Source organism: Diachasma alloeum, unplaced genomic scaffold (assembly GCF_001412515.2).
Source record: "Diachasma alloeum isolate Michigan unplaced genomic scaffold, Dall2.0 Dall_scaffold_00313, whole genome shotgun sequence".
Classification (NCBI taxonomy): domain Eukaryota; kingdom Metazoa; phylum Arthropoda; class Insecta; order Hymenoptera; family Braconidae; genus Diachasma; species Diachasma alloeum.
In genome coordinates, this window is record NW_021680452.1 from 1,061,198 (window position 1) to 1,073,838 (window position 12,641).

At 35.1% G+C, this 12,641-nt stretch overlaps 1 protein-coding gene across 1 annotated transcript; it reads right to left on the reverse strand.

Moving 5' to 3' along the window:
- Positions 1 to 821: 821 nt before the first annotated feature.
- Positions 822 to 12,301, reverse strand: LOC107039944 (venom carboxylesterase-6). Its single transcript, XM_015259810.1, has 8 exons — positions 11,978 to 12,301; positions 10,360 to 10,655; positions 10,066 to 10,265; positions 6,612 to 6,808; positions 5,483 to 5,648; positions 3,742 to 3,932; positions 2,986 to 3,272; positions 822 to 1,359 (listed from the first exon to the last, which is right to left on the reverse strand). The coding sequence occupies exons 1-8, from the start codon at positions 12,173 to 12,175 to the stop codon at positions 1,149 to 1,151; spliced, it is 1,746 nt and encodes a 581-aa protein (XP_015115296.1). The 5' UTR covers positions 12,176 to 12,301; the 3' UTR covers positions 822 to 1,148.
- Positions 12,302 to 12,641: the final 340 nt, after the last annotated feature.

Sequence of the window (12,641 nt, forward strand, 5' to 3'; positions counted from 1 at the left end):
AAAAAAAATATATTTATTTTTGCCAAATATCCATTCACTTGAGAGAAGTATTTATGGCAGACCAAATTTTTTCTCTCAGTGAAGAGACTCCTTCATATAGTTCCTGCAGAAAACGATATAATTCCGCTAGAATGCGCAAGTTTTTTATTCAGTTTTCTCAAACGTGATTCGACCTAGATCAAATCATAAAAATACCAGATTATACTCTCTACTAAAATTGAGTATATTAATAAACGGTTTCATTCATTCATTCAAAATCTCATAACCATAGAAAAACCAATCTCGCATGAAAGTTATCTCCACTGGCGCAGAAAATGATAAACAATTTCCTCACCCAACCCATGCGACACGTAACTATTCAACGTATTTCATCATTCCCACAAAATTAAAATGCATCTTTTGTCAATTAACACACCTGAAATAATCTAATCAAACCATCACACTCGACAGATTTAACATTGACACTTAATCCAGAGCGAAATCAAACCTCAACTTTCTAGTTGCTAAACAAATTAACAGCAAACGCTCGAACTCTCCATTAACCTGTTCACTCAAAGTTGGGAGTAAATAATCGAATTGATCTGCTAACCGCAGGAATGCTACGAGCAAACTTTTTTCAATAAGAATATGCATTTACTCGCATGCTTCGTCGCTCTGTGCAACCTCCTTATGTCTCTTCGAATAGTTCATGTCCACATCGAGGTCGAGTCGGACTGGAGTGAAAGTCATTAGATTCATCAATGAAGCCTGATTTGCAGTTTGCAACTCAAATATTCATGCGGAAATTCCACGCGCTCAATTAAATTAGTTAATAACACATGTTCTTTTGCTCAATCACGTTTATTTATTTATTCCAGAAGAATAAAAAATCTGGGAAAATCCAAGAAAATGCGACAGCGTTCTGTTCCTCGTTACAATAATTCATTAATTCGTAACCACGTGGTTTTCCTTGACAAATCGACCGTTAATTACAAATTTGATTCGTATGACAAGCTCGATACGTTATACTCCAACAGCTGATTGACGACGAGTTCCAGTTCTCGTAATCATGTTGACGATGACTGGTTTCATTCTTATTCATCGGTTTTTCCATCCTCGGGGAGTGATTATATGATTCTTCCTTCTCTGATTGACAGTTTTTTTTTTTTTTACAATTCGTCTTTGCGTGGAGATGATTTATTCGATGTGTCTACACTTGCACGGTGCGGTAATGATGCCCATAATTCCATTCTGTCTTTCAGCAGATGCTTTGACATCTTCAGATTCTTTGAATTATTGATTAATAAGTACTCGAGGGCTTCTGTCCTCACTGGCTTCCATTTCAGGGGAAGTTCTGGGGTTATCGTTGGTGTGGGATTTCTGAAATGATAAAAAAATTTAAGTTAATTGTAAACATTCATCCAAAAATTTTGTAGAAAAATATAGCACATTGGGTAGAAAATTCTATTGGATTTGTAGAACTTCTAGCAGTAATTCTACACGGAGAAAAAAGTTTGAGAAAAATTACTGGATAAGTCAAATAATCGTGGAACGAACGAGATTTTCAGTACTTTTTCACCTTATAAGGTAAATGACCGTACGCTCGTCTAGCTAAGGTGAACACATCATTAGTCCAATATTTCTATCGAAATGAGCGTGAAGATGCGATGATTTAAATTACTTATCAGAGGGTAAAACTTTCAGTATTAGAATTTATTTATATTAATTATGATAATTACTATTTTTTAATAAATAATCGTCCATGAATGTGAAAAGTCCCATGTCCCTACGCTCGTTCATTTGTCCCCATGCTCGTTTCACACATGTCTCTATCATCGTCTCGTGATTTGATTGATATGGAAAGGTTATATCCGAATCAATTACATCGTGAGTATCCTATTTTGTGATAAAACAACATTAAAAAATATCTCGATGCACAAAATTATATTTCCATTGGACAGTCCAACCTTTTAAATGATTTTTTCATCCGTTTAGTCCGTTACTAGTTGACAGTTGGATGCAAAACGAGCGTAGGATCAATGCCATTTTCATTGTACCTATTCTTTTAATTGGCAATATTTCAGTGAAATATCCGGATATTACTATAATTTATGCATTTTTATTAAATTTTCAACTATTCGAAACCTTCGCCAAGGGATTTTTAATTCCATTTTACTATTGTAACGGAGATATCAACGTTTTAAAATTGTGAGTTTCTTAACTTGTGGCTTAAGAATTAACTCTGTCGTAGCACGAGTTGATGTAAATGTGATTTTTCTCTCTTATTATTCAATAAATCATTCTGCATTGGTGTCTATAACTTTTCTTATTGATTAAAATAATAACTCCAATCGTACTTCACTCTTAATAGACTCTTGGGACTATCAAAATGATTGAAATGTCATAGCTGGCAGGATCTGAACGAGTGTAGGTACACAGACGGGCATAGGTACATTTACCTTACTGTTAAAAAGTTTCGTCTAAATTTTCCGTGCTAAATTCTGGAAATTTTTATCGCGTTCACATTCCACTGAAATTTCAAGAAATCTTCTCATTGAAAAATCAAATATTTCATTGATTTTTTGTTCAAATGATGTGGAAATCAATAAAATACTGGATTTTTCAGTTCAATTATTCTGTGAAAATTCAGAAAAATCAGGAAAATTCAGGGAAAAATTGAATAATCCTTTCGTTTGGTTTCTAAATATTCATGTTCCACTGAAAATTCAATCAAGTTGTGAAATTTCCATCTCACTTCCACTAAGAACTCATGAATTTCCGTGAATTCTACTTGAAACTTGAAATTTTATAACCTTTTTTTCCCTAAATTCGATTCAATGTCATTCTCGTGGAATTTACTATAACATCTTCCATGAAAAAAATCAAAGAATCTCTTTAAAAGAACCTCTCATAAAATGCTCCATAAGTTTGTTGACTAATTCCTTTAAACTTCTCTCTTCCATAGATATTTTTACAATGACTCATTTGGAGTGAATTTAAGTTTACCCAGTCTTTGCGAAATTGGTCCATAACTTCGTCATAATATCAGCCATCCTGTGATCCTCTTTACTGAATGGAGTATCTTGGAACAATTGTTCGCCAACGGGGAAGAGGTACTGAAGCTCATCAGCGTGAGAAACCCCATAATCGTTAGTTTCATCACCAAATATTCTAGAGAATGATGCACCACCTCTGTATGCGAAGTAGTAGTAGTAGACTGGGCTTGCTAGGACTTCTAGGTGATCTCTGATCGCCATGTCAGCACCGACGTTGAACCAAGCATCTGAGTACATCTGCATGGAGAGAAATTTCTTAGAAAAATCCTGGTGATAACACTGGAAATTCTAGTGAGAAGCAAGTGAATTTTTCTATTTTTATGAAATTTTTACAGAGCTTTCAAGAATTTTACCAAAAATTCTTAGAAATATTAGCAGAAACAACTAAAAATTTTACGTGATCAACATCATCACTAGAATGTTTCGTAGGCGGGAGATGTGATTTTTTATATTACTAGCACTAAAAGTTTCCTCAGAAATTTCTTTGTAATTTCAGCATAAAATGATTATGAAGCATTTGAAGATTGAAAAGATATTATTGAAAGAGATTTTCCGTGAAAAACTTCGTGGAATACAGAAAATATTTTTCAATAATTCTCTAAAATCTCAGCATTCCCAAGGGAATTGAATCTCTTTTCATTATTTTGAAATAGTAATAATCTCCCGTTACTCTCAATTTTTTTTTAAATATAAGATAATGAGTTACATCGATGACGTTAAATCTGTTGGACTCATGCGCAGGTTTATCCCCTAGATAGAATTTACGAATTTTGCTCGACACATAATCGTGATACTCCTTGGGACACGTGTCTTCGTACCCCAGGGACAACGGCGCCAGCTCCATGAATCTTTCATTGAACATCTTGACGTATTCTTTGCCTTTTATCCCGTAGAGAGCTGATAATAGAAAACGTGATGCGTTTATTTTTCATCGAAGAAGTATGCCATTGGACTCCAGCATTAACAAATTTCCTACCTCTCTGGGCCATTTTGAGATAATGAAGTGGCAATTTTTAATTGTGAAGATGAAAACGAGAACTCTACATACATCATCAAAGCTTCAACGATGGATCGCTAGGGTGAAAATTTATTCCGAAGCTGTGGGTGTAAATCGAAATTATCACAAAAATTCTATCGAGTTGTTGATATCAGCACGTATGAAAAACATCAATAGAAAAACCGTGCGCTTTCTCTAAGTAATTCGATTGACTTTTTATTAGAACTCCATGAGAATTCTATTGCAGTTCTATTCGAATTCTATTAGGAAACTCGATTTACTTTTCGTGCCAATTCTATAAAAATTATGCAATTTTGCCGTCAATTCTCTTTTCATTCCGCTGCAATTTTTGCCATTAGAATTCTTGAGCATGGATTTTCGACGTCTTTTCTTTATATTTTATTTTGAAGAACAAAGAAAAATACCACAGTAAAAACAGGTAATTAATGCCCAAGAATTTCTGGACAAAGACCAAAATTTATCAACTTTGTTCCTATGTAATATCATTTGAAATATGGCACGGCAAAGTTGCAGAATCTTCGGTAGAATGGGTACAACAAATTAGTAAACTTATTTATTAAAAATCCCACAGAACTACAATAAAGGTCTTTTAGAGTGCGAACAGGAATTCAATAGAATCTTTTGAAGGAAGCGGTCGATTTTTCCATTAAATTGTTTCATACGCGAGAGGTTCTGCAGATGCCTTATGAAGCATAAGTTTATATTGAGAATTAATTATCATAATTCCCTATCTTGGAACAGAATCTTCATAATTGTTTTTGATTGTCCCGAAAATTCAAAATAAATTTTCACTCTGATGAGGAATGCATTTAGCCTTCGGAGCGTTGGGTCTATGGTTATGTAAGGAGAGTTTTTGTTTTCATCCTTACAATTTAGAATGACTACTTCATGACCGCAAATTGGTCCAGAGGAGAAATTTCAGGCACAAAAAAAAATTAATAAAAAAATTGAGCGAATTCGCTAGACAATTCTATTGGATTTCTATTGAACTTTCTCTTATTTTTTTGCTGATTCTATTAAAATGTTAACTAGATAATATTCTGTTGAAACAATCAACAGAATTTTATTTTTCCATACAACTTATTCTATTGAGATATTTTTTATAGAATTGCCTCGGTTCCAATTTTTAAAGTTTTTTGCATTCTTTTCTCATTTTTTTTCCGTCATGAAAATGAAACGAAAAACCTTTGAATCAAGGAAATTCTATTGAAAATATCTCAATAGAATAAGTTATATAGAAAAATGGAATTCGATCAACTTTTTCTATAGAATATTTTTTATTGAACATTTCAATAGAATCGGCCAAAAACTAATAAAAATTTCAATAGTACTACAATAAAATTGTCTACCAAATTCACTAGGTTTTTCTATTAAATTTTTTCTTGTCTGTTAGTTTATTCTTTATGAGAAATCAGTTTTATTCCTTTACCAGCAACTTTGATCGCGCCCTCCTGGGAATTGAATCCAGTCATCCAAGGAATGTCGGCCATGTTGCCATTCTTTAGAGTTTGAGCGGGCTCTTCCTTCAGGAAAGCACCTGGATGATCGGGTTCTATGACGGGTCTGAAGGGGATCATAGGATCATAGTCGAAAATCTTTAGAAACAAAAAATTAATTAATTATCAAACCCAAATCGATAAATGATGAGTTTGAACTATTCAAAGTGATTCAGTAATTCAAATAATCGTATTCATCTCAGAGCAAAAACAGCCTAATGGATAAGGCAAATATAATTTCGCATTCTCATTGCACCTAATGGACATAATAAAAAATGTTTTGCATGTCGCGTGTTCTCTGAATTAAATTCATGATCACTGAACTGGAATCTGTCGACAAGTAAAGTTTTGCTGACACTGCAATTCAAATAATGTCGAAACGAAAATTTCCGTTGGCGTAAGAAAGATTACATCAATGCGCGCATATCCCGGTTAATTATGCAAAATTCAAGAGCGAAAAACCAGTTTTTAACACGTTAAATTTTGAGATTACTTCAATATTGTTTATGACAATACCGCAATCTTTACATCCACACGCGAATGAATGTTCTCAATTCCTACTAAGGAGGGGGAATTTTGCATAAACCGTGATTTTAGATAATGAGATCAATTACAAACGGCATTACCGTGATTTATTTGAAGTGTCCAAGATTGCTACCCATATAACTAGATTCTATTTTCCTCCTGTGCAATCAGTACCAATTTGATCGTTAGAATTTATGTCCAATTTCTTTGAATTGAGTCGGCATGTTATATACTTGTATTCTTCACATGGAAAATTGTGCCACAATTATCTTAATTTTTCCAATCTCCGGTACATACAGTTGCAAAATTACATCATGAACGACGTTAATCTCACTTGCATGTGAAAACTTCATGGATGATTTCGTGCAGCCATTAATATAATGTCAGTAGGACATAGAATGGATTGACCGATTTAGAATAATTTCATACAACTTCATGAAAACTTGTGCCTTTCGAATATGTTCTCATGCCTATTCTAAATTCGCCCCCTCGTTAATCACTGAAAACCCATCGGCAGCTATTTCATTATCGGTTCACCTGGAATTTACGATCAGTAGCAATGATTTCCACATGGTCTTTCATCTTCAAACATGACAAAAGTTCAGCTGAACTCTTAGTTGGACAGTTAAGGTATTCTCCAAGACGGTTAGCTTGTTGTTTAGCAACTCCTGGTCTCGTAAGTACCCACGGACATAAAGCAGTTCCACTATGTGAAATTCCACGATGGAAATAATCTAAAAAAAACAGTGATGGCTTAGGTATGTTAATCCAACGTGATTTCAAAGTCAAGGATAATGTGATTATAAAACTCATTACATGGATTACTCATGATAATGTTTTTAATGTAAAAGAAGAAAATGTTTTTACGTATTCTGAAAACCACTTTGGCATGATTTCCATTGGTTTCTCTGAATGTTTTATGAATGGTAATTGTCGGAATATTAATTATCGATTTAGACAAAGATCTTTCAGTGGGACTGAATATTCGCAATGAGTACCTCCAATTAACTCCTATTGAGTTTTTATCTCAGGCAACACGTACGAAAGAAATCAATAGATATCCTAGCACTCTTGATAGAGAATTATACACTGAGAAAAAATAAGTGTTTGGGACGTACGTCTTTACTTATACTAAGAAACTATTGACGCGAAAATTGTCAAGAAATAAATATCTTACACAGAGAAAAGAAACCTTTCGTCCAGAGATTTTGCACGCGTTCGAAAGATAAGGGGAAAATCAAGGGATTTTTGCATTAAAATATTTTCGACTTGAGATTTAAAAAATAGGGAGTAAATTGATCGAACTAGAATTGGTATGAGAAATCATTTTGTTGTCATAAACAAATTATCCTCGTCATTGAGAGAAGTACAAAATCTCTCGACGAAAATTTTTCTTTCTCAGTATAAGATGTTTTCTTCTTGTCAATTTTCGAGTCATGAGTTTGTTGATACCAGTGAACATCTTATCAAAAAATAGTTCTTCTCAGTGTACTGAATTTCTAGTGAAATTTTTTACATAGACATTTTTGGACGTAAATTTTTTACACTGAGAGAAAGAACGAATTTCTAGAAGCAAACCAATTTTTGCCACTATCTTTTTCGTATGGAGAATAATCCCGGTTCCCCTCCTACCTCATCCAAATCCCATCCAATCATTTCCTACGACGTCACAAAGATGTGGAACGCTATATAAATTCCCTTCTTTAATGTAATCTTCTTTCTGTAATCCCCTTATGTAATTCCCTTCTTTAATGTATTCTTTTTCTCGGTTGGTAGTAGAAAAATTTATGGATTGTGAGAAGAATGAGCAATCTTGCAAACAACTCATTCAGGTTTGTCGCAATGAATCATGATCTTTGGGACGTTAGACGTAAGGGAAGGGGTTGTCGTCATATGCATGTACTAGGAAGTTTGAAATAAATTCCAAAAAATAGAGGAGGATTTTGTGATGCAGCAATTTTTTGGACCAAAAAAATGTTTTTCCTAATTTTGCGGGGCGATTAATGCAGGGGTGGGGGTGATCCTCACATGCTTGCACTTGGAAATTTAAAATCGATTTCAAAAAATAGAAAAGGATGAAAAGGTCCGTACTACTCTGTAGTACGGGATTTTGCGATCTGATAATTTTTTGGAGCCAAAAAAAGTGTTTTTTTTTCCTATTTTTGGGGTCATTAACGCGGGGAGAGAGTGTGGAAGTTGCCACCATATTCAAATACTAGAAATGATGGATTCAATTCCTATAAATAGAGGAAGGGTAAGGTACCCAATTAAATAGGATTTGGCGATGATACAGTTCCACTGGTATATGCGCAAGAGTACAACCCCCTCTCCACCCTTTTGAATACCATTCTTGTGGAAAGAATGGATTAGTTATTGGTAATCTCAATATACGATTCTCAAAAACCCACATGTCACTAACTTTCCTTTCAAAAATGGAGTTATTTGTATCAAAAACCCTTGTTCTTACGTCAGGAATGAAATTTCTTGTAACCATTGGTTATGCGATTGATGGAAATTCGTGAGTGGGTCAAGAATGCATGGACTCGCGAAACGGTCCCAGCAAGAATTCACCCAATTTTTACACGAATACCCCTAAAGACACAAGAGGGATTCCATGCTATTTCAATAGAATACAATAGTATATTTCGTAACGAGTGCAAAAAAGTGTTTTTTGCACTTGTTACGAAATATACTATTTTGAAAGCTGCTGCCTTCACCTCGTACCGAAAAGTGCCTTTTCGTTTACTTGTAAATAAATAGTATATTTCGTAACGAGTGCAAAAAAGTGTTTTTTGGCGAGTGATATAATCCCACGAGCCAAAAAACATTTTTTCACGAGTTACGAACAATATTTGTCATCACAATGTGCCGGAAAGTGGACTTTTAGGCACGCTCCGCGTGCCGAAAAGTCCACTTTTCGTCACAGCGTGATGACAAATATTGTTCGACACATGTAAAACGGGAATTTTCGACTCGTGTGATTGGCAGTCCTCGGCTTCGCCTCGAACCGCCAACTTCACACTCGTGAAAATTCCGTCTGACTCGTATCGTCCACGGAGAAAATCATTTGGTGAATTTGACCAACTAGTTGGTGAAATTTAACAACGAATTAAATAAATTCAGAAAGGATTTTTCAATTTCATTCAATAAATTTTGACTACCAAACTAGATGGTGAGGGCATATATACATTTGGAAACAATCCCGCAATCATTTATATCTTGACAATCCATGAATATCTCCCTTAGAAGATATTTTTGCAATAAGCTACAATTCCTTGTTAAATTTCACCCATCAGATAAATCGACGAACGTTTAATGAAAATTTAACAAATGGTTGTCGAATGAAATTGAAAAATCTTTTTTCTGAATTTTAATTAAATAGTTGTTAAATTTTACCAACTAGTTGTTGAAATTCAACAACTGGTTGGTAATTCATTTTTTCAACAACTAGTTGGTAAAATTCACCAAATAATTTTCTCCGTGTAAATATTTTCTTGAGGGGTGGCTCTTCGGCCATCGTGGGTAGAACTTGCGTGGGTTCGTTTTTGCCAATTTAGAATCGGTCTTTTATGTTGGGGAAAAGTGAAAGGGTGTTGTACGTATTACCGGACGTGCCAGGCACCTGAGGGATTAATAATTCCTATTGGAAGGTGTATTCGCCAGAAAATATTTTGTTGGCCCAACGCTGTGCAGTTAAATTGCACTTCACACCCCGTGTTGTAAAGTTCCAGTTAACAACACGGCGTATGACAAAATAGTTTTCACCTTGTAAGAGATGTATACTACTCACCGAAGGCCAGTGTTTCTCACGAATATCTAAAGCTATTTTCAATCACAACGCAGGTGAAGTGGTATTTCGCGCACGCGGACGTGACAGAAAATCGTTCACGTGTAAACTTTTCCATTTTATAACTTTGTCCAACTATGATGTATTTCATGAGTTTGAAGTATACGTCAATCGCAATATTTATCCAAAATAATCTTGAAGTACCTCGCGAGAGAGGACTCATCATATGATAATGGGTACTCGCACCACCAGCACTTTCGCCGAAAACTGTCACCTGATTTGGATCACCACCAAAGGCTGCAATGTTTTCATGAACCCATCTAATCGCTTGCGACTGGTCCTTCATTCCCTGATTGCCAGGCGAAACCAAGTCTTCTGTGCTCAGAAAACCTAGTGGTCCCAATCTGAATAGGGGAAACAGAAGTGATAGGAGAGGAACCAAAAACGCTTTTACCTTAGACCAAAGCTCGATGAGAAGGTAACTCATAGTTCAGTCACCTGAAGTTGACTGTCACCAGTACAACATCGTGGTCGAGCAGGAATTTGGGTCCATAGAACTCCGAGTGACCGGCTCCAGTCACCCACCCACCACCGTGGAACCATATCATGACGGGATAGTTGACAAGTCCCTTAGCATTGGAATCTGGCAGCTTCGGAGTGTAAACATTCAAGTACAGACAATCCTCTATTCCAACAACTTCCTCCTGATGAGTATAAATATTCCGCTGCGTACATATAGCTGCATCCTCCTTAGCAGATCGCACGCCTCTCCAAGCGGCTGCCGGTTTTGGAGGCTGCAAGTTATTGGGATTTACAAAACCGCAGGAAATTGTAGAAATATTCTTGTCTTGCAGTCTCGCAAATAGGTAAACATCACACTATCAATTAAGCCACTGCGCAATAGTCACTTGTTGATGATAATTACGTTCAAACATGCGAGCATTGCTTAGATTATTGTGATTGAAATCTGAGACTAACGGATGGTTTTTGGCTGGGAATGAACACGGAAAAAGAGATATTTCCAACACTTGGAAATTTTTTGAAATTTTATGGAAGATATTATAGTAAATCTCATGGGAGTGATATTGAATCGGATTTAGGGAAAAAATGGTTATGGAAATTTCAAGTTTTAAGTAGAATTCCCGGAAATTCATGAGTTTTCAGTGGGAGTGAGATGGAAATTTCACAACTTCATTGAATTTTCAGTAGAACATACAACAAAATGACATGAATGTTCAATTTTTTCCTGAATTTTCATGATTTATCCGAATTTTCACAGAATAATTGAACTGAAAAATCAAGTATTTTATTAATTTCCAGATCATTTAAGCAGAAAATCAATATAATATTTGATTTCTCATTGACAAGATGTCCTGAAATTTCAGTGAAACGTGAATAAGATAAAAATTTCCGGAATTTGTCATGAAAAATTCAGACGAAAATTTTGAACAATGAATAAAGAAGAAATATTATTGAATTAAATTGTTGATTCAAAAATATTTTTCATTTTTGTTAGCAAAAAAATGCAACTCAATTCGTAAGAGTTGCATTCAAGTCAATTTAGAGGGAAAATGATTATGAAATTCCATGTTTTAGGTAGAATTATAGGCTTTAGAAGAACAACTTACAATTTTAAAAATTGTCTTTTAACTTGTCATCATCTTTCTGAATTTTTATGGAATATTTCAACTCAAATTTACAACTTCCATTGGATTTTTTAGTATCAAAATTTCCTGAAATATTAATAGAAATGTTATGTGATGAACGTTTCCAGGATTTGACAATTAAATTCAGACATAAATTTTTAATTGTTCCATGCCGCGCAAAAAATCCAGTGTCAACTGCATTACAGTCGGTCTTTTCTTACTAGTAACAAATTTTCTTCATTATTCATACAGCTTCAAATTCAATTAATTAATTCAAAAAATGATCAAAATTTTTACGTGTCCCAGGAAAAATTGATTATTAGAATGAGGACAGAATTATTATTCATGGAGACAATTATCTCAACTTTATCACAATGAAGATGTTCATGAGGTAACACGATACGTGAAGAAAAAGATTTGTTAGAAGCAAAAAATTTTGTTTACGTGTGAACTCACGGAAAATTTCCTACCTCAAACCTTAAGTCACCGAGCGGAGGAAGTGCATAGGGGATTCCTCGAAACGCTGGGAATTCCCTCCCATACCTCGTCTTCATGAGGGACCCCTCTAGAGTTCCGTTTTTGATTTTCACAATCAGCGATGAAGAGACAAAAACACCACAAAATGATATCGCCGCGATGATTTTTAAAACCTCGCCTGCTGCTGACATTTTCCACGTGATAATTCTAATCTCGAAATTTGTAATTGAATAGTGAAACAATCGCCTAGAGTAACCGCTCACTCAGTGGAGGTAGGGACTCGACTGCTGAGAGGTGAGAGATTGTTCGGTGCGCGTGTATCATTAAACCAGATGATACTGGGTGCTTTATAGATTTCTGTGTGGAAGGAGGAAAAGGAGACGATGGAGGAGATCGGAAAGAGCCGTCATTGCGGATATAATTATCCATGCGTGTAGGTGAGGTAGTCTGCATGAAGCGATTGCTCAAATTCTTGAGGACAAAAAATTAATGGAAGAAGGATGTAGCGCTGTAATTGATGAGTAGTTTTTACAGGAGTAGATTATCGTCATTAGTGTTGCTATGAACATTCAATCAACGGGCTTATGCATGAATTCAGGTTCCATCGGGCGATGCATTCACTACAGAACTGATTACACTTCCGTTTAGATAAGTCTG